At 35.6% G+C, this 25,546-nt stretch overlaps 1 protein-coding gene across 2 annotated transcripts in view; it reads left to right on the top strand.

Moving 5' to 3' along the window:
- The window catches only part of step (cytohesin steppke), a 375,568-nt gene that overhangs the window by 62,777 nt on the left and 287,245 nt on the right, over nt 1-25,546 (top strand). For both annotated transcript variants that reach the window (XR_016548776.1, XM_090397533.1), the window contains exon 3: nt 7,920-7,984. Coding sequence is in view for 1 of the 2 variants with exons in the window: in XM_090397533.1 (XP_090253659.1) it covers nt 7,920-7,984 (65 nt within the window). In the remaining variant the exon portion in view is untranslated. The remainder of the gene's footprint in view (nt 1-7,919; nt 7,985-25,546) is intronic.

The following is a 25,546-nucleotide window of genomic DNA, read 5'->3' as shown; positions in this document are numbered from 1 at the left end:
GGCATGGAAATATTTATTCCCCCTACACTCTAAATTCTCAGCCAGTATATAAACTCTGGTTCTTCCACAAGTGCATCAGTGCTGTCCTGAAAAAGAATCAGGCATACTGTAATGGGCTTGCATACAGAACTCCATATGATCACAACATCAAAAACTGGCATTGACGTGGTAATAATTTTCTTGCAGCTATTCCAGGTTTTGTTGTAAGCAGTACAGGAAGCTGGAGTTTTGTATGCAAGCCAGTTGTGATATGCAGGAAACTTGCATCTTGACCAAATGGATGGCAGCCATGCCTTCTGGGCTCTTGCCAAAACTACTTTTGTCCAACACTACTCCCATCAACTGCATAACACACACACACACACACAAAGCCAATCTCCTGGCTTCCTATTTCTCCTCTAACTCTTGCATAGCTAATTATGGTAAATATTCTCCAGCCATTCCAAAGATTCAATGCTGTTTAACCTTTAGCCAGGAAGAGATGAGAAACATTTTGCTAAAATTGGATATCAAAATGTCTCCTAGACGGTATTCCTGCAGTTGTAAAAGTGTGTGTGCTTCAGAGTTAACTCCCATGCTATGTTACCTATTTACACTTTCTTATTTCACTGGTATCTATCCTGCAGCAGGAAATCAGTCCATATACAACGTATATGGACTGATTTCCTGATCTCCTAACTTCTTAGGAGAAGGGTGACAAATCTTTACCTTCAAACTACTGTCCAATTTCTCTCACCACAATTCTCTCTAAAGTAATGGAAAGAACCATCAACACCCAACTTCTACACTACCTTGAAAACTGATCTAATAAATGACAGACAGTATGGATTCTTCATAACTCTGAGATTTTTGACTGAGTCTGGCACAGAGGTCTATTATGCAAACTCCCATCATTCGGTCTGCTCCTTGACTTTTGCAATTTGATAGCCAGTTTTCTGCTGGATGCTCACTTCAAGTGATGGCTCCATATCTTCTAACAGTACAATTAATAATGAAGTCCCACAAAGCTCTATTCTTTCATTCACCTTTTTCCTTCTATATATATATATATATATATATAAAAACAATCTACTCCAGCTGACAGCAAATGCAGTACACAGTTTTGCTGATGACAGTATATTATACTCCTTTTCATTTGACAAACCTTGCAAAGTATAAATCACCACAATTTGCAGAACTCTTGCCTCTATCACCTTAAATTCTGATCTTCAAAACATTCCTCAATAGGATTTGGATAACCATATTAATTTCAGTGCTTGCAAAAGACAGATCTGCATTATTTCCTGCAAAAAAAAAAAAAAAAACACTTCTTGTCTTACTCTTGACAATACCCAAATCTCTATTCAAGAAGAGATTTATCTTCTTGGGATAACTCAAATCTCTCTTGGCACAAACATATCACAAATATTGCCTCCGATGCATCCAAAAAGTTAGGTTTCCTCTTTTGCTTGAGACATTATGTTAACTCCTAACAGCTTCTAAATCTTATGCAAATCACAAATCTGCTGAACCATTGAATACTGCTCTCACATTTGGAGTGGTGCCCCTAAGAGCTTCCCCAATTCTGATGGACAACATCAATCATTCCCTCCACCTTTTGTCAAATCTATTGAAATGCATGCAACAGCCAATCAACACCCTCCCACTTTTCAACTCCAAACCTATAGAACAAATTTCTCCTCCTCTTTGTTCATTCCCTCTGCTGTGCCCTCTGGAAAAGTCTGCCATCTTGAGTTTCCCAAGGTATACAACCACAGCTATTTGAACAAGTTTCTTATTGTGCATCCTATAGTACCATATGCACCTAATATTGTTCATATGGTATTATAGGTTTACTTACCTTTCATTGATGGGTTCACCATTAAAAAAAAATGAATAAAAAAATATTGCCCAACCTAAATACACAAAAATGCTTTGTGTATTGTATTATTCAAAATTCAATTTTTATTTTAGCATTTTTCTGTTCATGTTCTGTATCTTTTATTTGGAAAAACACCCGAGTTCCTGTTACTGAAAGAACTATTTTCTGAGAATAAAAACTTTTTCAGCTGACGGGTTTGCTTCCATTATACTGAATTATACTGACAAATCAACCCTGAGAACAAATAATCAGGTCAGAACATGATATCAATGAGAGTAAAAAATAATGGAGAACCTGTGTGAGTTCAGCGCCCTAGATAACTGATATACTTCAGGACTGTCCTCATACAATAACCAGCCAGCCAATCCACATGAGGATTTGTGCTAAACAAAGTAAAAAATAAAATAAAAAATAAATTAAAATTAATGGATTCATAGTGTTGGTTAATTATATTATATGCATTACTTGTATTATGTTTTGACACTATTGCTAATCAGAGAAAAGTGTTTTCTAAAATTTTCTCCAAGCAAGATTCCAAAATGTCTGAAGGTGGAAGATGGGGAGGCAGCCAACAAAAAACGGATAGTTAAATTATTGAGTGATCACTTTGCAGGGATATACTCTCCAGGTTGAGATATTAGCGACAGATCTCATAGGGACTGAGATATGTCACTAATAACAATATGCTATTTGAGAAAAGATTCAGATGAATTTGAGAGGCTTTAGAACATTGCAGAATCTTAATGCAAATATGACCATTTGATAAGATATCAGCTCATGTATTATGAGAATGCAGGAGGGGAATTAGCAGCGTACCTAATATCCCTGGGTAGGTCCCAGGGAAATGGAAAGTAGCAGAAAACTTCCATTGCATAAAGGAGCCTTCAAGACTTAACTAATTACACAGGCCTGCAAAATTCGAGTCATGAAGAGTTGTCTAGAAACTAATAACTGTTTCTGATTTATTTTTGACCATTGATTTCAAACATCTCTTCCATTTTTTTCTATCATGTAAGGATTTTTCACAAAATGGATTTCAATGTTACAGTAAAATAGATTTAAAACGTCTTATGTTAAGTAAAATAACAGTATTTAAATTTTTTGGTAAACATTTTTTGAATGAAAGTATTGGAAAAAATTTTTTAAATTATAATAATTAAAGATTAATCTTTAGTACATACTTTATATTTCGTTGTGATGTCTTTTTCTTTTGAACTTTTTCTGTGAAATTCTTTTCCCGTGTCATCTCTGTGCAACATCCAGCAATAGTCTGCCATCATGTTGACATTCCACCTGTCCTGATACCTTCTTTCCATCACCTTGATGTCTTGGTGGAATCGCTCTCCTTCCTCTTCGCTGACAGTTCCTGGATTCTCAGGAAAGTAGTCTAATGAGAGTTGAGAAAGTGCACTTTTAAGATCATGGAGCATTCCAAATTCTTGAATTTCCGTAGTATGTCTTCCACAATTATTTTATAGTTGGTGTCCTTGTGATTTCCTAAAAATTTGGTCACCACCTCTTTTAAAGCTTTCCACTTTTCTTTTTCAACAATTGTTATTTTTTCTTCAAACAGTTTATCCTTCATTTCCTGATGTCTGGAACGATAAAAATACCTGCTTTCAATGTTGCTGTAGATAATCCTAGAAATTTTGCACAGATGTATTTAAAACACTCTCCTTTTTTTTGACAAAACATTGACAAATTGCTTCATCAATCCTGCTTTATGAAGCAGGGGTAAGAGGGTTTTTTCTAAACCACCAAAGTTTCGTGTAAAAAATTTTTACTTCCAGGTTCTAGTATGACTCTTTCTGGCCATTCCTTTTTAATCCAATGTTGTTCTCGATCTCAGCTGTCCTACTCGCACAAAGAGCATGGGTATTTGGTGTATCCTCTTTGTTAGGTGAATTTTTGCAACATCTTGAAGCCATTACCAATACCACTTAAAACACAGTTAAATGAATTTTAACAAATGACATCAACACTATTACATGACACTACATAAAAAAAAAAAAAAAACTGCAAATACATTAAATTAAATCTTCACACTAACTTAAAAATATGCCACCTTTCAGAAATATGATAACCTTAGTAGTCAATGACTAAATTTCAACTAAAGAATTACACAAGAAAATTTGTTTGTGACAACAGGAAAGTCATCCATTTTCTCAGCAAATCAGATTCAAAGTAGCTACCTGCACTTTTATCTGCATTCTTCCCTCCCTCTCCTATCTTAAGAATGAGAAGTTTCATGGAAATTTCTTTATTTACCATAAAAAGGCATTTCAAAAAAGCACTTATACAACTAATTAGCTGTAAATAAAAGAGAATGAAAATAAATACCAATATGCTGAATTTAAATCGAAATACTACTAATAAAAATAACGATAAAATTAGAAATTGGATAAAATTAGTGGGTGAATGAATTTTTTTACTATTTTTTTTTAACTCAGCACCTAAAAATCTATACGAATCAATTATTACTTCTCAGACAACTTTTCCATCTCAGGCCTGTGTTATAAGATGTTTATCACATGAGTGAAGGTTAAGCTGGAGACGAGTCAAAAGTAGAATTCAAGAATAGATAGTTCTTATATACTTCTTTAACCTCTATTATTTTTCTTGTGCGTAGCCTAACTAGATTCTACCTAGGGATATTTCCTTTTCAGATACTGGCAAATTTCTATGTATACTGCGCCAGCCAGTATCCTATAACAGAAATTTATTCAAGTTCAGGGAAATATTCCTAGATTCATTGGCATACACTCTAACACATGCTTAAATAGATATCGGTACTTTGCAGTCGTGACCAATGATCTATTAAACATATATATCTAAAATTTCTCCCGCTATGGTTCTAATTTTATAAGTGGTAATTTGATATCCTGAATTCAGGCATGACTCAGGCATATGCAATAAAACATGTTTATTGGAACTAAATTACAATTACAACTAAATTGAATCAAAATACTAAAACTTCTAAATCTCTTGCTAAGATAATTAAACAATTCTAAATTAATCAAGTTTACCTAGACAGATCAAATTGTTAATCACACAGAGCAATGACAATATTACACTAAATTAAGATTCTCTCATGCATGCTATTCATAGAGTACATATTATACAACTTGTTGCTTTCTCAGTTAAGGTTATCTACTAAACAAAATACATTTATTACTTCAGTCACATACAATTAGATTCGTTCCTGATAATTCCTTGTCCAACAGAATTTGCTGTCTCAAATACGAAATCTTATCAAAGTTTTCTAAAGAATTGTCCACATTACTTAATCAAACACAAATTTCAATCTTCTATCACTTCCGTAACATATAACAAAGATCTCTACATTACCCAGTTCTCTCCACAGGTCTATTAACTACCACGTGTTGTTCTGGTCATCCTTTGATCTTTGATCGGCTATCTCTGCACCTGGCTTTTGGCTACGTCGTCCTTTCTACTGCTGCCGGACTCGAAATAGTTTCTGCCGCGATTGAGGGCTATCTCCGCTCCTTTCTGATGGGACATCCAGCGACTGTCACGATTCTTCATAGGCTGATGATTCGTGTATGGCTCCGCATGGAATTTTGTTCAGCATAATCAGGGAAACGGCCTGCTGTCCGACATCATAGAACCCTGGCTTGTCCTTTCTCCGACCACTCACGAATCCTCGAGATGAAATCCGGAACAAAAAAAGGCCCTTGCAATATGGCGTGCATTGCCTTATAGTCTGTATTCTAGCGCTTTCTTTTTGCTGTATTCCTTTTCGCACAACCCTTAGTTTTAATGCTCTTAAGATGATCCTTACTCTCCCTATTGCTGTTAGGTGCTGTCTTCGAGAAAAGCGCGCTTACGTTATTTTCCGCGTATGCTGTAGCCTCCGGCATTATGACCGATACGTGCATTTCAGACACGACCTTTGCACTGTTTGCACCGACCACTCACGAATCCTCGAGATGAAATCCGGAACAAAAAAAAGGCCCTTGCAATATGGCGTGCATTGCCTTATAGTCTATATTCTAGCGCCTTCTTTTTGCTGTATTCCTTTTCGCACAACCCTTAGTTTTAATGCTCTTAAGATGATCCTCACTCTCCCTATTGCTGTTAGGTGCTGTCTTCGAGAAAAGCGCGCTAACATTATTTTCTGCATATGCTGTAGCCTCCGGCATTATGACCGATACGTGCTTTTCAGACGCGACCTTTGCACTGTTACTCATTACTGTCTGGTGAGTTACGTTATTTTAGATAGCTTAATAGGACACAAATTTAAGCCAATATTTCCTTTACATATAATCACTAATTTGACATAATTCTCTAATTTTAGTTTTCCGTTTGACTACAAATATATTTCTAATACATTACACATATTATACACATTCTCATATACAACAAACAAGGTCTTATTACTTTCTGCTGGTGTGCAGGTATTATCTTAAATAAGTAAAATTTTTTGTTAGATTCTGAATGAACAACTTCTTAGAAAATCCTCCATTCAGGATCTAACAATACTTTAGGGTGTGGTTGACTCACCTTAATAATTTACTCACTTCTTAATAAAAAAAAAGTGACAGTTGATTTGAATAAACGAAATATTGACTTTGTAAAGTTGCTTGACAGGATAATGCAACTATAACATAAATTGAAACATTAGTTGAGAGTTTTTTCACTTGGCTTGACTATATATTAAAGGTGTTATTACTGTAAATTGCATTATGGAATACTAAAGCAATTGATGTGAAGTCATTAGCCTCTATATACAAGCAGCCCAGTCGTGAAGATGCCTCACATGAAAACTTTGTTTGCTTACACTTCTATAAAGGATTAAACAATAATATAATTTCTTGGAATCTTTAACTAATAAATTGGAACAATGTAATTGTTACATTTGTTATAATTGGTGACATGGATATTTGCTGATGGACAGACATCAAAGAGTTGGTTTGTGGAAGAGTCAAATTTAGGAGATAGTGATTAGCATTCTGCTGTAGGATTCCATGCTTGAATTGTTGCTGTTTAATTTTTATATTAATCATATTTAGAATAATTTGAGGGGGATATCCAGTTGTTTGCTGATTATGCAAAGTTGAGTAGAGCAATAGTTAATAAAGTTGATGTAGATAACCTGCAAAATGACTTCAAGTAGACTGACAGCATGGATCAAAAGATAATGGTAGTTGGTTTAATGTGGCAAAGTGTAAAGTCTTGTTGTATTTTGAAATAGAAAGGTGGCAAGCAATGTGCTGAATTGGGGGAAAAAAATTATTAATTAAATTTAAAATAATAACAATGAGAGATTTCGGGAATAATCATGGTGGGTATTGAAGCTCAGAATGCATATTGTAAAAGTTTCTAGAATATCATATCTTATTACCTTTTTGTTGAAGAAGTAGAGATAAGGTTTATTATTGTTTATTATAAGGCTTACCGGGGATGAGGAAATGATGGAGAAAATACAGAAGCAAGTAGTGACAAAGATGGTGATAGATCTTCCATATATCTTTTTGGAGATATATGGAAGGTCAGTGGTTTACAAAAATTGGTAGGTATAAAAAAAGAGATATGGTATTGCTGATTATTCTTGTTTTCTTCAGTTGTAGTCCAGTGTTATATGAAGTACTATATCACTTGCAAAAAAAAAAAAAAAAAAAAATGCTGAAATGAAAATTCCTTTTTCCATTTTGTTTTCATAATTTTGGGTATATTTCCAGAAATAAAAACTTTTGGAAATATTCAGGAAATCTGGCAGTGAAATTTAAAATTATCTAATGATACTTAAAATATGCTTTATTTTTTCAGAGAATTAAACTTGTAATGAATTTGAAGAAGAAAAAAATCAAAACTTTGCAAAATATTTATTTTATATCTTTTTTATTTATATAATTTTGTGAAAGCTGTGAATAACCTTAACTCCATTAAGGAATTCACTCCATGAGGAATCAAGATCCCTTAGTATTTGAGAATAATAAAGTAATCTGTTTCATTGTGCTTGCATTTTAGATAAAATTTAGTGATATATGTAATATTTTTCCACATATATATTTTAAGCAATATGTTTTTTTTTCAGCAACTTAAAGATGAAATCACAGAAGTTACAGCAGAAATGGAAAGGTTAGAAGCCCAGGATGAAAGGTATGTGTTTATAAGTTGTTAGCTAATGCATCATCATTTTCTGATTTACATATTTGAGGTCGTTACAGGATCTGTAATGACTTCTAAGTAGCACATTAGTTTTCTTCAATCTACTCCTGGCAGACCATGCTTCAGACACCTCTTCACACAGAATTAGATGGAAGAAAACTAATGTGCTATTTAGAAATTGTTACAGATCTGAAAGATAATTTTTTGAGTCAGCCATGGCTGTGAAGAATGCTCTAACCTGAACAAATATGGCTGCATTAATTTGCCAAAAATTTGGGAGACTGATATCTTAATAGCAACTCCCACGTAGCTGTAGTTTATTATTATTATTTTTTTTTTTTAAAAAAAACATTAGAGGGTGCCAAAATAGAACTTTAGATCTTTTGTACATTACAATTGTATTGTTTCACTTACTTACTGTTGCATACACATGCTGTGTTGTGGTCTGATGACGCTGATTTGAAATTCAGCAAAATATAAGCAAGTTAATAAAACATCTTTTTATAAAATAGTTTGTTTGGTGTTGTTAATACCATTAAAAATAAGTCATGAAGTAGTAGAAAATTTTCAATAGGAATGCAAACAGTAGTACATATCAATATTTGAAGTAGAAAATGCCATCAAAAACTTGAAATGTGAAAAAGCAGTTTGAGTAGAAGATGCTCGACCAGAAATATATCATTCAACTCCCGAATAATTGTCTGAGGATCAAAAAGGATTCAGATCTTTATTTCAACCCCTGGTATAAACACATTTGTAACGTACCCTTAGTGTTTGTGGTTGATTTCCCTCTTGTATTTGTCTTCTCACCATGTCATCCTTACTCATTCTGTTATTTATTAGTGGTTGTCAGAATACCTTACCACTTCTCCAAACACTACCGATTTGTTCAACACCCTTACCAGTACATTACCCTCACCCTTACACTTACCTTACCACTTCTTTCAACACTACTGATTTGTGAATATACAATTGTTTGGTATACAATAAACTTAATTATAGTAATGTTAAGAAGATAATCTTGATTTCTGTGTTTCATATCCTTTGTTGAATTATTGTCTTCATTCCTCAGGTTGTTATCTGCACAAAACACATCACAGAAACTGGTTTAGATGAAGAACCATTCATTCTCCATTTTAATTGGTTTTCATCGAAATTTTCATCTTCCTTTTCTGGCTGTACTACTCTCTCAACATAGTTGTAGGACTTTAGATCTTTTGTCTATTACAATTGTATTGTTTCACTTACTCACTGTTGCATATACATGCTGTGTTGTGGTCTGATTACGCTGATTTGGAATTCAGCGAAATTTGGGTATGTTGAAAATTTGTAAGCAAATTACCAACATACCCAAAAGTGATATTGAAAGACCAGAAACAGAAAACTTGCAGCATCATGTCCAAAGGCTTTCTGGTTTCTTTTTCCAACTTTGCTATCTTCATTGTACTCAGAAATCTTACTTGAAATCTGATTTCTTGCCTTCTTACTTTTTCTCCATTCCTTTCAGTGATGATTTTGGTCAACACTTTCCTGTCATTCGAAATTCTTCAATGTTCATTTTCATTTTTCATCAGAAGGAGATCACAAAAATCTTGTCTAAGCTGAGTATACCAAAAACTCTCCTGATTGTAGCATTTCTCCAGTTTTCCTGAGACTCCAGAGTAGGTTTTTTATTAATACTCATGTTAAAAATTATCAATACCATACTACTGGTATTTATCCTGAAGCTTGGAAATTTTCTCATATTGAGCTCATCATTGCCATTCCTGCATCCTTGTAGCATAAAACACTCATCACAGAACATAAGGCACTAAAAATCAACTAACTGTGAAAACAATTCTGTAATGGACAAAATGGACTATTGTCCTGTCATGGCCCTATAAGACCTGATTTAAAGTAGCTTACAGTTGTATAGCTGAAGTTATCTTTAAAAATGCATTCAATTTCGATTTCAAAAGTAATCTCTCTCTGACTTGTAGTGGCTTATATGTAGTATTGTAATTTTCTTCCATTTAATACTATACGAATGAGTCTTGAATTGCCATAATGATAGTACCATATGGATTTATGTTTTTCATGCTATTTGGTATTCTTCCTACTATATTTTTAAAATAGCAGTGTCCCTGGCAGTTCTCCAGTTATTGCATTGATGATATCAGTGGGTACAGAAATTTTTTGGTCCTAGTTGTATTTTGTATTCAATTTTTCTGCAGAGTTGACTCCTTCCTCGTGTCCCCTTTTTGTACATTCCTCTCTTGCAGTTTGAAATTATGTATATTTCAATAGATAATGTGTGTGTTATCTATACAAAAAAAAGTCTAAATTTGTTAAAAATGAACAGGTGCAGTATACATTAGAAAGGTATGAGAGGTAAATCAAATGTAATAACAAAACTAAGGTAGAAGTATTACTTAATATTTGTTGAACATTACACTATTCAAATCCGAAAAATTCTTCATCAGACTCAATATTGAAAGAATCAGTTGCGTTAAAAATTTCTTTTGGTATTTGGTAAATTTAGTTTGGAACAATCTGCAGTTACACAGAGAACCACAGTAAAGTTAGACCTTTTGTGCCCTGTAGCAGCTAAAACCACAGTAAAGTTAGACCTTATAGCAGCTGAAACCTCTTTTGCTCCCTTCAGATTCACAGTCTTAGAACTAGGCATGTCAAAACTTACGGGAATCTCATCCATATTCCCAAAGTGACAAGCATCCACCCCACACAAGTTTTCTTTCAGAAACAAACGAAAATTAGCTACTTTTGCTTCCCAGTCACACGGCAAATTTTTGCATAGCCCCCCCCTAGTATGATATAAAATCTGAACAGGTGTTTGAGAGAATGGAGTTGAGTGTCTAAGTCTGTCTGAAGAGGAAGCATTGATGAATTGACTTGTGCTGGTTGGAAGAAATGATTTACTGGGCAGTGTGAATCTGATAACATAGAATTTGGGAATGTTATGAGAAAAAGTGAAGCAAAAAGATGCTAGGGATAGGGTTGTTAGTATATTATCAGGGTATGATACTAAGGAGCTGAGAAGAATAGTTATTATTACAGTCAATATCTGTATACACATTATTAACCAGCTACCTCTCAAATGCAAGATCTTCCATTATGCAGATGATGCAGCTATAGTATCTATCCATAATAATGTAAGCATATCCCAAACAAACATGTTGCGATATAAATCTGCTCTCTGACTGGCTCACGAAAAACTCCATATACCTAAACTCTGATAAAGCAAGATGAATTATATTCAGAATTTCACTGAATCAACCAATTGATAATATATATATATATAATCATCCAACATATAGAACATAAACAGAACATACAACACAGAACAGTAGGTCTACTATCATCACTCAGGTTGAAACGATTATTATTTTATTTAGCATATGGCGATCTATAGGAGTTATAAAGGTACGTGTACACAAGTCAATATAAGTATGTAAAAAGTAAGTGACAGACAGTTGGAGTAAAACAAAGACAATTACACTTTCAATGAACAAAACACTTATAAGATCGAGTTCTCTGATCCAGGCATTGTTGCCTCCAGGAAGTCATTTCTTTGACCCGTATTTGCATGAAGACTGCACTCAGTGGAAATATGGTGGTTTGATTGATTTGGGTACCTGCAGTCACACTTTGGTGAGGGAATTTTTCTCCACCTGTACAGAAAGCTTGCACACTTTCCTTGGCTGGTACGAATCCTGTTCAGTGTTATCCCTGTCTTTCGGCTCAATTCCATACCAAGGATGTTGAGACAGTGCCTATCAAACCGAGTTTCGAGTTGGACATTAGTTTTTGTGTTCCATTTCCATTGTTCTTTGATATTATAGTTGGTCATTCTCAGATGTTTAGCTTCACGGAGAGGGGGCGTTCTTGATTTCAGTCTGTTGAGCTGTAGCTCTAGCATGTCGTTGTGTATAGGCAATTCAGTATTTCTGAGTATTCCCAGTCTGTGAGTGCAGATGTTCTTAATGTGTTTGCTGCTGCATCCCAAGAAGTGCCGCTTAATTTCTGGATAATGTTGTTTCTAGTTCTTATTTTTCCAGCTGTTTTCATCGTGTTTCTTATATGATAGGGTACGATCAAGTGTAACTCCTAGGCATTTAGGATATTTGTTATGGCATAGGACTGAATTTTCAAATGGGAAAATTCAGTCCTATGCCATAACAAATATCATATGCCAGTTTATTGTTGAGATGGAAAGTTGACACTTCAATTTTACTTTGGCTTGGTTGCAGTCTCCATTTTTTAAAGTAGGTATGCATAGAGGCAAGGTCGTTTGTGAGAATTTCCTCTGTTTGTCATAGTTCTCTATTTCTGGTGGTTAACGCTATAACATCCACATAACAGAATTTTCTGAATACTGTATCTGACAGGTCAGCTATGTATAAGCTAAATAAGAGAGGGGCCAGTACTGAGCCTTGTGATAGGCCATTGTTAAGTTTCTTCTGATTACTGATATTTTCTCCAAGAACAACATGGAAATATCTATTGCTGAGCATATAATTAACAAGCTGCATTGTTCTTCAGCACAAGTGCTTTCATTAATTTATACAGCATGCCCTCTCTCCATGTGGCAGTTAGATCAAGGAAAACTTTAAATGAAATTTAAAAACAGAAGTTTTTAAATTTCATTGAAAGCCTGTCACAACAACTACGATTAAGCCTAAAGCCTGCCTGGTCTATTGAAACATGTTCAAGGATGGTGTTGTTTATGTGGTTGCACAAGAGTCTTTCCAGTAGCTTATATGCACAGCTTAGTAGTGCGATTGGACGAACGTTTTGTGGGTCAGTTGATTTTCCGGGTTTGGGAAGAGCTATTATTTTAGCTTTCTTAAATTCTTTCGGTAACATGCCAATGTTCATTGTTTCCAAAAAGAAACTGGCAAGCCATTTTTTGGTATTTTTGCCAGCATGAATAAGAAATTCTGGGTGAACTCCGTCAAAACCCAGGGCCTTTCCCATATTTGTATCAGCTAGTGAATTGTTGATTTCTTTGTTGCTGAAGGGGTCTTGCATATTCTGATTCATCTTGTAGTTTTCCCTTTTAGTCTCTGGCTTCTCTTTTAACTTCAATGGTATGGTTTCTATCACGTTGGCATCTCGAGATTTTAATAATGTGATTAGCAACTTGGTTTGGTGTGGCATCTGTCTTTTTAGTAGTCATCATTGTAGCACCTCCTAGCTTCCGTAACACACTCCAAGCCTTTTTACTGGAGCATCTGAAGTCCAGTCCCTCAACTGTTTCTATCCAGCATTGTTGTCTTGCTGCATCCAAGTCATGGAGGAGATTGTCTGTGATTTCCAGATCACCGCTTCCCAGAAATTTCTTGTAAAGCTGTTCACTCAATTTGTTCCATCCAAGGATATACTCCTTTCTGTAACTCCTAGAGATATGTCTTTTAGCTATAGAGATGACTGCCCCTACAAATCGGTTGTAATTATTGGGTACAGGAGGTATGAAATGAACACACTTATCAAGGTCAGTGGTATATTTTTCTCTAGTTGACTCTTCGAAAATTCCATTTTGGGTGGGGGATTGATCGGGAAAGAGGTATTTTTATGCCCACATCAAGGAGGACTGGCTGGTGTTGGCTGTGAGGGAAGTCACTGAGAACTCTTTTTTGAGTAAGTAGAGGTTTGTTTATGTTATTAGAGGTGAACAAAGCAGAGGTCAGGATTATAATCTCTTCTCTATGCCTTTGAACTGAAGGTGCCACGCTCTTTAGCATCAAAGACTGAGTAGATATTGGAGACCTCAGCCCAGTTGGTGAGGACTATACCGCAGTCATCATTCTGGGCATATTTCCATATCTCATGGTGGCTGTTAAAATCTCTCGCGTGGATGATTCAAAAGGGGGGAGGACTTGTTGAGGCCATTGAACGTTTGGTGGCTTGTAGACATTAACGAGCGTCAGCTCGCCCAACTTTGTCATGACCAGGCTGACATCATCATCACTTGACACAGTAACAAGTTCGATTTGCTTGATGTTGTTACGGACATATGTCGCTGTGCCATATACATAGTGGTGAGTTGCTCCTATGAGCTGGTAGCCATATATTCTCCCTCTTCTGTACAAGTCTTCTTCAGTGGCAACATGTGTCTATGTTTTCGTCAAGAAGGAATTTTGAAAGGTATTCGCATTTTGATTTGTTAATTCCTTCAATATTAAGATGCAGGTCCAAGGTCTTGAGGTCCGAGATTTCTAGTCAATTGGTTCTTCAAGTGGTTCTTGTAAGAACCAACCATTCACTTCTGATTGCCATGTAGTGAGTAGCCAGGAGATCTGTGGATAGACTGGCTGCCATGATCACTCTATCTCATTTAGCGTTATCCATGATGCACTGCTAGGAGGCCTAGATTTGCATCCCGGTTGAAACAATGATACCTTGATGCAAATATGAACTGGAATAGTCACATACATCATAAATGGACAATAACTGGCAAATTCTACAGCTTAAAAGACACAGTTCTCACATGCATAAAATGTAATATACAAAGCACTATGCCAAAATATACTAAGATATGCTATAACAAACTAAATAGATTAATATCATTACAGTAAAAGTGATAAATTGGGAACGAAGAGACAATACCAGCTTTATACACACTGCAATCAGATACTAACTGCAAAACACTTATGTCACTATGCAGCTATGCTAAAATATTGCTTTGATGCCAACTACAGGATATTCAGAAATACATACCATATAACAAGACCTCGGACAACTAATGATATCACATATAAATTTAATAATCACTACAGAAAGATCCCTTGAAGCTTCTACTTACATATATGCTAAATAAACTACAATTTGCAAATTACAAAATTTTAAAATTTGCAAATTACAAACCCTCAATCTTATTGTTGTAACAAGCCAAACACCACTCACTCATGGTCACTTGCCCCTGGATCATCTCTACAACTTCATTTCTAACCCCCCAGGTGACTAGACCTGTGCACCAGAATCCAAATGTGACTGTATGAAACCATTGTAGAGGAATTATAACCACCTTATCTCGTTGTGTGTTGTAGGCGGCACTAACCAAGTAGTTCTATGAGCCATCTTGGTGCCACTTTTGCATTATGCATTCTGAACTTCAACTCTATCGACCAACACCCACAAATACCTAGCTTCATCAATTTTGTGGAGTATAGTTCCATCAGTGTAGTACACAGTTTATAATTTTTTCATCTTAAAACTTTCCCACATTAAACTGGCATTCATTATGTGAAGTTAAACTGTTCATATTTGGTCTAATATGTTAAAACTAAGAACTTTTATTGTTAAAAGACCATAAGATTTAATGATTACAAATACAAAGAGCCAACAAGTTTCACTAGCCACTGTCTAGCATTTTCAAGGCTGTACTGGTGTGAAAACAAATGCATCAAGTTACATGAAAACATACACTTTAGTAACTGCTAGGCCGTTACATTTGATAATTCATGTTTGATGGCGTGCATGCGTTCGAATGCTTCAGTCAGAATCTGGTATACATGACCACGTGTTGTATAGTTTTTTGCATATTGAGTTCTGTTGAGCTGAGAGAATTGATGAGATATTTCCATATGTCTTTAAGAATAGCACCTTGATTTCTATTTAAATTATTGCTTGTGCGTAGCACCACTGCTGCTTCTTTTAAAGTTCTGTGTCTGTAGTCATTCTCGATGTAAGGCATGGAACTGTTTTTCCGATCTATAACGTGATTTGATGTTGAGAAATGATGAGCTAAACCAGATGTGATGATTCTATTGTGATTGACATCCTACACATGTTCCTTCTGTATTATTTCAAAACTTCTAGAGGTCTGTCCAATGTAAGAAAGGCCACACGTGCATGGAATTTCATATACTCCAGGAAATTTGAAGAAAGGTACCTCATCTTTGGGTGATCTTAAGACTTGTCTGATCGTGGTAGTTGGTTTAAAAACTACTCTGATGTTATGAGCTTTTAACATTCTCGCCAATTTTGTGGATACTGAATTAATATATGGAATGACAGCTGTGGACACATATTGGGACTCTGTTCCACGTTGCTGGGGGTTGTCTTTAAAAAGCAATTTGTTTAAAATGTTAGAAAGGTATCCATTCAAAGATAGAGTGTGTTAGCTATTTGTGACAGTTCTTCCTGTACATCTCCTTCTTTCAAAATAGACCTTAAGGCTCTATTACGGAGCATATGAATGATGCTGTGATTTTGTGATCTATGATGGTTAGACGAATAATGTAGATATCTACCTGCATCTGTGGGTTTCATGTAAATGGACAGTTGGACATTGTAATCTTCTCTCCTCACCAGTAAGTCAAGAAAGGGTAGTTCTTTGTTCTTCTCCAGTTCCATAGTGAATTTGATCTTATTATGTAGTGAGTTGATTTTATTAAGAAACACGAGAAGGTTTTCCATGGTATCCTTCCAGATGATGAACACGTCATCGACATATCTCCACCAAATTGATGGTTTTGGTAAAATGGTGGAAAGAATATCCTTTTCAAGTTTTTCCATAAATAGGTCTGCACATGGTGGTGAGAGGGGGGGGGCTACCCATGGCTAGACCTTCCGATTGTTTGTATACTAAGTTATTTACTTTGAATAAATTTGATTTCAGGCAATGATGAAACAACTGGGTGATGTCCTGAGGAAAGAGATCTTTTAAAATGTTGACCACCTCTACGACTGGTACATACATTAGTGAATAAGGACACTACATCTAAACTAGCGATAATGTCCGTTTGTAATATTTTGATACTCTTGATTTTTTCCGCAAATTGTTGAGAGTTTTTAATGTAGGTCTCTGTTTGTCTAATTTTTCCTTTCATTAAATTTTCCAGATGCTTTGCTAGTAAGTACGTAGATGAGGATCTTCCATCAACTATTGGATGAAGTGGTATGTTTTCTTTATGAATCTTCAGTGCCCCATAAAGCCGTGGAGTAATAGGGTGTAAGGATTTAAGTTGTTTTTTTAGTTCATCCGACCAACCGGTCATATTGCGGATAAGAGCGTTAGTCTCCAGATGATTACTCATGATGGGATTTTTATCTAAGACTTCATCATCATCAAATTCCTGCCATGTACCCTCAAGGGATGTACAGGATATGATAGTACTACATGAAAAAAATTACATCATTATTAATTTCCTATCTACAATTTTCCTCCAAATCAGCCTGTTACTTGTCAACACTCCAACATTATCAGATCTTATATTTCTATCGTCTAAAGCACTTTGTACCATATCAATCCACCTATATCTTGGTCTTCCTCTGGGTCTTTTTGCTGCCAACCTGGCAGAGAACACTTGTTTTGCTAATCTTTCCTTGTCTTTCATTCTGTTTAAGTGACCATACCACCTGAGATTAGCTCTGCTAACGCATTCCTGGATGCTGACAATGCCAAGTTCTTTCCTAATATCCTCGTTTTTAATATGATACTGCCATTGATGCCATCTGTTCACGCCTATAATCTTTCTCAGGTCTCTCATATCTGTGGTCTCTAGTCTTTGGTCAAGTGTTTTACTTCTGACCCAGCTCTCAGATCCATAAATTAAAACTGGTTTGAACACTGTCTTGTATACAGCTAATTTAGTGTTCCAACTAATTTCTCTCTTATTCCATATGAATTTATTCAATTGACTTCCCACCATACCAGCTTTGCTGATTCTGTTGTCTATTTCTATATTTAATTTACCATATTCACTAAAAATTGTGCCTAAATAGCTGAAATGTTTTACTTGTTCCACAGGTTCTCCATTCACAACACAGTTGACATTTTCAATGATTCTGCCTATTTTCATTGTCTTTGTCTTTTTATTGCTGTCCTTCATACCATATCTATTACAACAGCTATTCAATTTAGTCAGAGAATCCTGCAGACTTGTAGCAGATTTATTTAGTAGTATAACATCATCCGCATAAAGCAAAGAGCTGACATTAACATCTCCAATTTTGATATCATGTTTAATACCACTTTCCTTCATAATGTGATCCATATAGATAATGAATAACAGAGGAGATAATGTACATCCTTGTCTCACACCAGATTTAACATTAAACCATCTTCTTGTACTTCCTTCAATTCTAACTGCTGACTTACAACTCAAATAAAGACTAAGTATTGCTTGATATAATGCCCCATTGACACCATATAACTGTAGCGTATTGAATAGCTTCTCTCTTGGCACCTTGTCGTATGCCTTTTCCAGATCGATAAAACTTAAATACAGATCTTTGTTATATTCCCATGCTTTCTCGACTATTTGTCGTAAAGTGAAGATCTGATCCTGACAGCCTCTATTTAGCCTGAATCCAGCTTGTTCTTCACCAAGCTTTTCTTCCACAATTCTTCTCAACCGTTTCTCAAGTATACTTGCATAGATCTTGCCAGGAACACTCAGTAGGGAAATACCTCTGTAATTCTCACATTCAGTTTTATTTCCCTTTTTATATATGGGTACTATGAGAGCTCTACTCCAATCATCGGGAATTAGTCCCTCTGTCCAGGCTTTCTGAACTATGCAGTGCAGCCACTATAAGACTCTTATACCACCATACTTCAGCATTTCTGGTCGAATATCATATATATCAGGAATACATATCTCAAGTATAGATATGTATTCCTGACTGCATGCCTGGTCAGTGTTTTTTTACCACTGTGCTGTCATCATTGCTTGTGTCATTTAGCAGTTTTTCGAAGTAATTACTCCATACTTCAAGGATATCTTTTTCTCCCGTTTTCATGTAACCTTTATCATCTCTAATTCCTTTTATGGCACTCTTTCCTCCATTCTTAAGCTTCTTCAACAACCTCCAGAATATTTTGCCACCTTCTTGATATTTATTTTCTATATTCTTGCCAAAGTCCTCCCATGACTTTTGTTTAGCTAGTTTTACACAGTGTTTAGCATTCTTGCATTTGTCTCTATATTCTCTAAGGGCACAAGCTGACTTATTTGACAGGAACTTTTGGTATGCTTTCTTCTTTTCCTTCACTGCCTCTTTAACTTCCTGTATCCACCAGGGAGTTCTGATTTTTTTATCCTTACAGACAACCTCACCACATGCCTCTCTGGCAGAATCAATCAATTTTTTCTTCAGAGTTTGCCACTGAATCTCCAAGGTTTGGTTCCTGTTCTCAAACTCTTTCATTTTTTCTTCAATAATCTTTCTGTATTTTAGTCTACAGCTCACATCTGAGAGCTGCTCAACTTTTATTCGCTTTAAAACTTTCTTACATGTTATTCTTTTCAATATGAAATTCAATTTTATCCTGCTCAAGACTAAATAGTGATCACTTCCAATTTCAAATCCTCTGTACACTCTGGTGTCCTGCACCAGGGAGAAAACATCACTATCAACAATAACATAGTCAATGAGACTTTTCTTATTCCTAGCCTCTTCTCTCCATGTGAATTTGTGCACATTTTTATGTTGGAACATGGTGTTAGTCATAACCAGTCCATGTCCTGAGCAGAAATCCAACAGATATTTGCCATTATTATTAGCTTTGCTCTTTTCTCCAAATTTTCCCAAAATATTTTTGTATGTCTCACAATCATTTCCTACTCTGCTATTTAGATCCCCAACAAGGACCAACTTTTCCTTTTTCATTGTGTCAGTTACTTTTTCTAAAGCCTCAAAAAATTCCTCCACTTCTTCCTTAGTAGAACCTTCTGTGGGACCATAGGCACAAATAAGTCTCATTGTCCAGTTCCCCATTCTCATATTTGCCCACATTACTCTACTTGAGACTGACTGCCATTCAAGAAGATTAGCCTCGTATTTTGTGTTGAATACTATGGCTACTCCTTCTTTTCCTTGATTGTCATTGCCTGAATATAACATTTTGTATTTATTGCTCAGAAAGATCTCACCAGTTTTGGTCTTTTTTGTTTCAGTCACCCCTATTATGTCGATCTGGTACTTATCTAATTCCTCTGCTAGCTCCATTTCTTTGCCATTCAGGCTTCTTACGTTGATAGTACCGATCTTTAACTCTGGTGATGTTGAGTTGGGGTTTATTTTCAGATTTATTCCAGTAGCTGACTTTTCTCTGTTCACTCTGGTTCCCTGGCGAAAACAACGGGGGTCTTGTTTAACCCGCCGACGCCCCAGCCGGCATGAAATTTTGTCATGTTGTACCATCATTCTATATTTTGGTTTAACCAATAAGAATACAATTTGGTCGGCTAAATCCCAAATTGCCAGCCCATCCTCGTCTGTTCAGTATCCAAGTAGATACCCAACAGGGTGCACCACGAGAAGGTGAAGATTGGACATTAGGTCAGAAGCCCTGGTCGGTTCTCCGCATTCCTTTAAAGGCTATGTGGAGGTCTCCTCTCAGTTATACAGCTTTAACCCTATCTAAGACTTGGTAAGTGGAATTGTCTGCTAGTAACAAGTTAATCTTATTAAAGTAATCTTTGAAGTTGAGAATGACTGTTGAATTTCCTTTGTCCACTTTGGTTATTATAATGTCTTTGTTGTTACGTAAATTGTGGATTGCTTTCTTATCATATGGAGTAGTATTAGGTATTGGTGGTTTTGCTGAGGCAAGAATAATCGTACTATTGAATCTGATAGTATTTGCTGTAACCTCTGGAAGATGATAAAGACTTTTTTGTATCCCACATATGAAATCAATTTTAGGAATAAAATTCAGGATGATAGCAAAGTTAAAACCCTTGTTAAGAATTTCTGATTCATGATTAGAAAGCCTGTAATCTGATAAGTTGAAAATCACTTATTAGGGAGACCGTGGTGCGACTGGAATTTGTTCTTATACAGTACCTCAAATTTTTTAATTTGTGTGATTTTACTCGCTCTGAAAGGTTTTTCATAGATACAATGTAATAAGTGGTCTATCTTATTCCAAGTGGTATAGTCTAAACTGGTTGGTCGGATGAACTAAAAAAACAACTTAAATCCTTACACCCTATTACTCCACGGCTTTATGGGGCACTGAAGATTCATAAAGAAAACATACCACTTCATCCAATAGTTGATGGAAGATCCTCATCTACGTACTTACTAGCAAAGCATCTGGAAAATTTAATGAAAGGAAAAATTAGACAAACAGAGACCTACATTAAAAACTCTCAACAATTTGTGGAAAAAATCAAGAGTATCAAAATATTACAAACGGACATTATCGCTAGTTTAGATGTAGTGTCCTTATTCACTAATGTATGTACCAGTCGTAGAGGTGGTCAACATTTTAAAAGATCTCTTTCCTCAGGACATCACCCAATTGTTTCATCATTGCCTGAAATCAAATTTATTCAAAGTAAATAACTTAGTATACAAACAATCGGAAGGTCTAGCCATGGGTAGCACCCCCCCTCTCACCACCATGTGCAGACCTATTTATGGAAAAACTTGAAAAGGATATTTTTTCCACCATTTCACCTAAACCGTCAATTTGGTGGAGATATGTCGAACGTGTTCATCATCTGGAAGGATACCATGGAAAACCTTCTCGTGTTTCTTAATAAAATCAACTCACTACATAAGATCAAATTCACTGTGGAATTGGAGAAGAACAAAGAACTACTCTTTCTTGACTTACTGGTGAGGAGAGAAGATCACAGTGTCCAACTGTCCATTTACAAGAAACCGACAGATACAGGTAGATATCTACATTATTCGTCTAACCATCATAGATCACAAAATCACAGCATCATTCATATGCTCCGTAATACAGCCTTAAGGTCTATTTCGAAGAAGGAGATGTGCAGGAAGAACTGTCACAAATAGCTAACACTCTATCTCTAAATGGATAGATACCCTTCTAACATTTTAAACAAATTGCTTTTTAAAGACAACCCCTAACAACATGGAACGGAGTCCCAATATGTGTCCACAGCTGTCATTCCATATATTAATTCAGTATCCACAAAATTGGCAAGAATGTTAAAAGCTCATAACATCAGAGTAGTTTTTAAACCAACTACCACGATCAGACAAGTCTTAAGATCACCCAAAGATGAGGTACCTTTCTTCAAATTTCCTGGAGTATATGAAATTCCATGCACGTGTGGCCTTTCTTACATTGGACAGACCTCTAGAAGTTTTGAAATAAGACAGAAGGAACACTTGGGGGGGGGGGTCAATCACAATAGAATCATCACATCTGGTTTAGCTCATCATTTCTCAACATCAAATCACGTTATAGACTGGAAAAACAGTTCTATGCCTTACATCGAGAATGACTGCAGACACAGAACTTTCAAAGAAGCAGCAGTGGTGCTACGCACAGGCAATAATTTAAATAGAAATCAAGGTGCTATTCTTAAAGACATATGGAAATATCTCATCAATTCTCTCAGCTCAAGAGAACTACAATATGCGAAAAACTACACAACTCGTGGTCATGTATACCAGATTCTGACTGAAGCATTCGAACACATGCACGCCATCAAACACGAATTATCAAATGTAACGGCCTAGCAGTTACTAAAGTGTATGTTTTCATGTAACTTGATGCATTTGTTTTCACACCAGTACAGCCTTGAAAATGCTAGACAGTGGCTAGTGAAACTTGTTGGCTCTTTGTATTTGTAATCATTAAATCTTATGGTCTTTTAACACGTTCGCTGCCACGCTCCTCAGGCATAGTTTGTTCCTGCATGCCAAGCCCTTTTTGCATCTTCAAGGTCACTACGAGTAATCTTGTAGCTGGCTTATCAGACAGAATTTTGTTTCATACGCCAACTACGAGTAATTTCGTATTGATGAGTCAGTGGTGTTGTGGCTAAATAGACTGGAGTTTCAGCAATACATAAAAAACAAAAAACATAAATATGCCATGAAATTCTATGAACTATGCAAATCGAATCGCTTGGTGATAAAAATAAAAATTTATACAAGAAAATCAGAATCCTCCTTAGCAAAAATGGGTCACGCATATGATATTGTATTCCACTTGATGGAAGAATATTTAGACAGGGGTTATGTATTGTATGTGGACAATTTTTATAATTCTGTAGCTCTGATGTAATCACTTATCAACAGAAAATCGTATATGTGTGGAACGCTGATGAATAATAGGAAAAACAATCCACCAGATGTTATTCAGAAGAAACTAAAGAAAGGGGAATTTTTCTGACAAAGAAGAGGTCCTGTTGTAGTCAGCAAATGGAAGGATAAGAGGGAAGTTCTTTCCATTTCAAATATGCACAAATTTGAAATGGTTAAAACGCATGGTAAATCGGAATGGTAAATTTCAATTAAAACCAAACATCGTTAGTGATTATAATTTGGGGATGTCAGGACCGATCTTTCTGATCAAATGCTTTCTTACTATTCCACTTTACGAAAGACAATTAGATGGTCAAAGAAATTGGCAATATGCATTTTTGAGGTATACATTCAAAATGCGCATAAATTTTATAACATGGTTACTGGAAATGCAATGACTGCGTTAACATTTAGAGATCAATTTATCTCAGTTTTTGTTGGAATGGCTGAGCTTACAGCATCAGAGAACATCAGGAGGAATCGGGATTTTCATTATTTGGAAATTTTACCACCAAGAGAAATATAGAATAGCCCGACAAAGCCATGCCGCGTGTGTGTGTGTGTGTGTGTGTGTGTGTGTGTGTGTGTGTGTGTGTGTGTGTGTGTGTGTGTGTGTGTACACGAAACAAATGAACACGTGAAACACGTTATTATTGTCCTGTTTGCCAGGAAAAACCACCATTGTGTGTGGAAAATTGTTTTAAAATGTACCATTCTTAATTTGAATAAATTGTTTTTATATTATTGATTGGTTTTTATTTTTACTGATTTTGTTAGTTTTAAATTGATTTACAAATTACGTGTTATGTTGCAGATTATCTCGCGCTTGGCATAGGAGATTGGTAATTGACATACGAGTATGTTTGTAGTTGGCTTCTGAGGCACACATATAATATACAATATTTTAGTTGAAATTATTTCCCTTCTACCAAGCCCCCAGACGTGCTCTCCGCTTTATTCAGAATCCAAGTCCAAATTAAGGTAAATATATTAAGGGTTAACTTGTGTTTGACATAGGAGGTTGGTAAATCGACATACGAGTATACTCGTAGTTGGCAGTGAACGTGTTAACAATAAAAGTTCTTAGTTTTGGCATTCATTATGTTTTTTTGACCATTCTGTTGGTCTATTTAAATCATCCTGCACTCTCTGTATTGCATTGATTAAACTCTTACACTAACCTAATCCAAGCTTGCATCATCAGCAAACTCAATCCTTCCCTTCAGATCATTTCTTATATCATTTGTATATGTATATATGTATAGAGTAATTAGCAGTAGCCAATCATCTGCTTTTTTCTGAATTCTCTTCTTCCATATACTAAAATTTGATATAGAACAGATGCCAGATTTGCATAACAGAGTTCCATATGATTATCCTGTCAAACACCTTTGAAAATCCAGCAGTTTGACTGCTGGTCAAATCTGAACAACAAATCCGAACACAAAGACTACCTCCGGTTTCACCAATGCAGCCACTCAGGACTCGCAGACCATGCACTAAATACCCACCAAGAATACTCTGGAAGAAAGCCACTTTACTACACTGTAGTACATATAAATATGAAAGATTGTTCCTGGAATCAGCCTCAGCTCTAAAGAACTTCTCAAATCTCAACAAGTTTGGGTACATGAGACTGCCACAAATTTGAGAAGCTTTTATCCCTAGAACATCAGCCCAACAGCTCAATTGCTTATTTTTAGTGCCTGCGTACACATATCATAGTTATATGTTCTCAGAAGATGGCAATATAACATTGCCGAAATATTGGAAGATATAGATTAAAGTTTTTTAATTAATATTTTAGTATACATTGTGATTTCCTGAAAAATTTAAAGTCATGTGTAACCAATGTATAAGTTTATCTGCAACAATTATAATCATCACTGTATGTCTATGCATGTCCAAATTTGGGAGTGGCATGGGAGTATAAATGTTTAAATCTTGATAAATTGCTTATTTCTTTACAATTTCTAGGTTGCTTATAAAACTAGTGTGCTTTAGGTTGTGCAACTTTTTGAAGAATGAGATGCTAATAAAAATAAAAAAAAGTCTAATATCTCATATTTTATCAAAATACCGTTAGTTACATGGCTATAATATATTTACCATATGTGTGTGTGAATGAACATGGTTGAAGAACTAACTGAATCCACAGTTATACCTCTTAAGTTTTGTTAAGTGCAAACACTAAAATATGCATAAATATCTATAGTAGAAATTAGTATATTTATATATATGTGAGGGTTGCATGCATGTGTACGAGGGTCGACTGAAAAGTTTCGGCCTCTACCATAGATGGCAACACCAATGGGAACTTTTTTTTTTTTCTAAGTTGGTATAGTCCGACCACAGAAGCAAGAGCTCTCATTGACAGACTGCCAAGAAGAGTCAATTCATGTTGAAGGGGAGAAAGAAATAAGGTGATGTACGAATTGGTCACCAACACACGAAATCACTTGCTTTATACGTAAAATTTTCCATCTGTTTACAAGCAAAATAGTTACCACTTTAAAAAAGTACAAT

This window comes from Typopeltis vanoorti, chromosome 9 (genome assembly GCF_054136105.1).
Source record: "Typopeltis vanoorti isolate ZY-2024b chromosome 9, IOZ_Tvanoo_1.0, whole genome shotgun sequence".
Classification (NCBI taxonomy): domain Eukaryota; kingdom Metazoa; phylum Arthropoda; class Arachnida; order Uropygi; family Thelyphonidae; genus Typopeltis; species Typopeltis vanoorti.
This window is presented reverse-complemented; position numbering and strand designations above follow the sequence as displayed.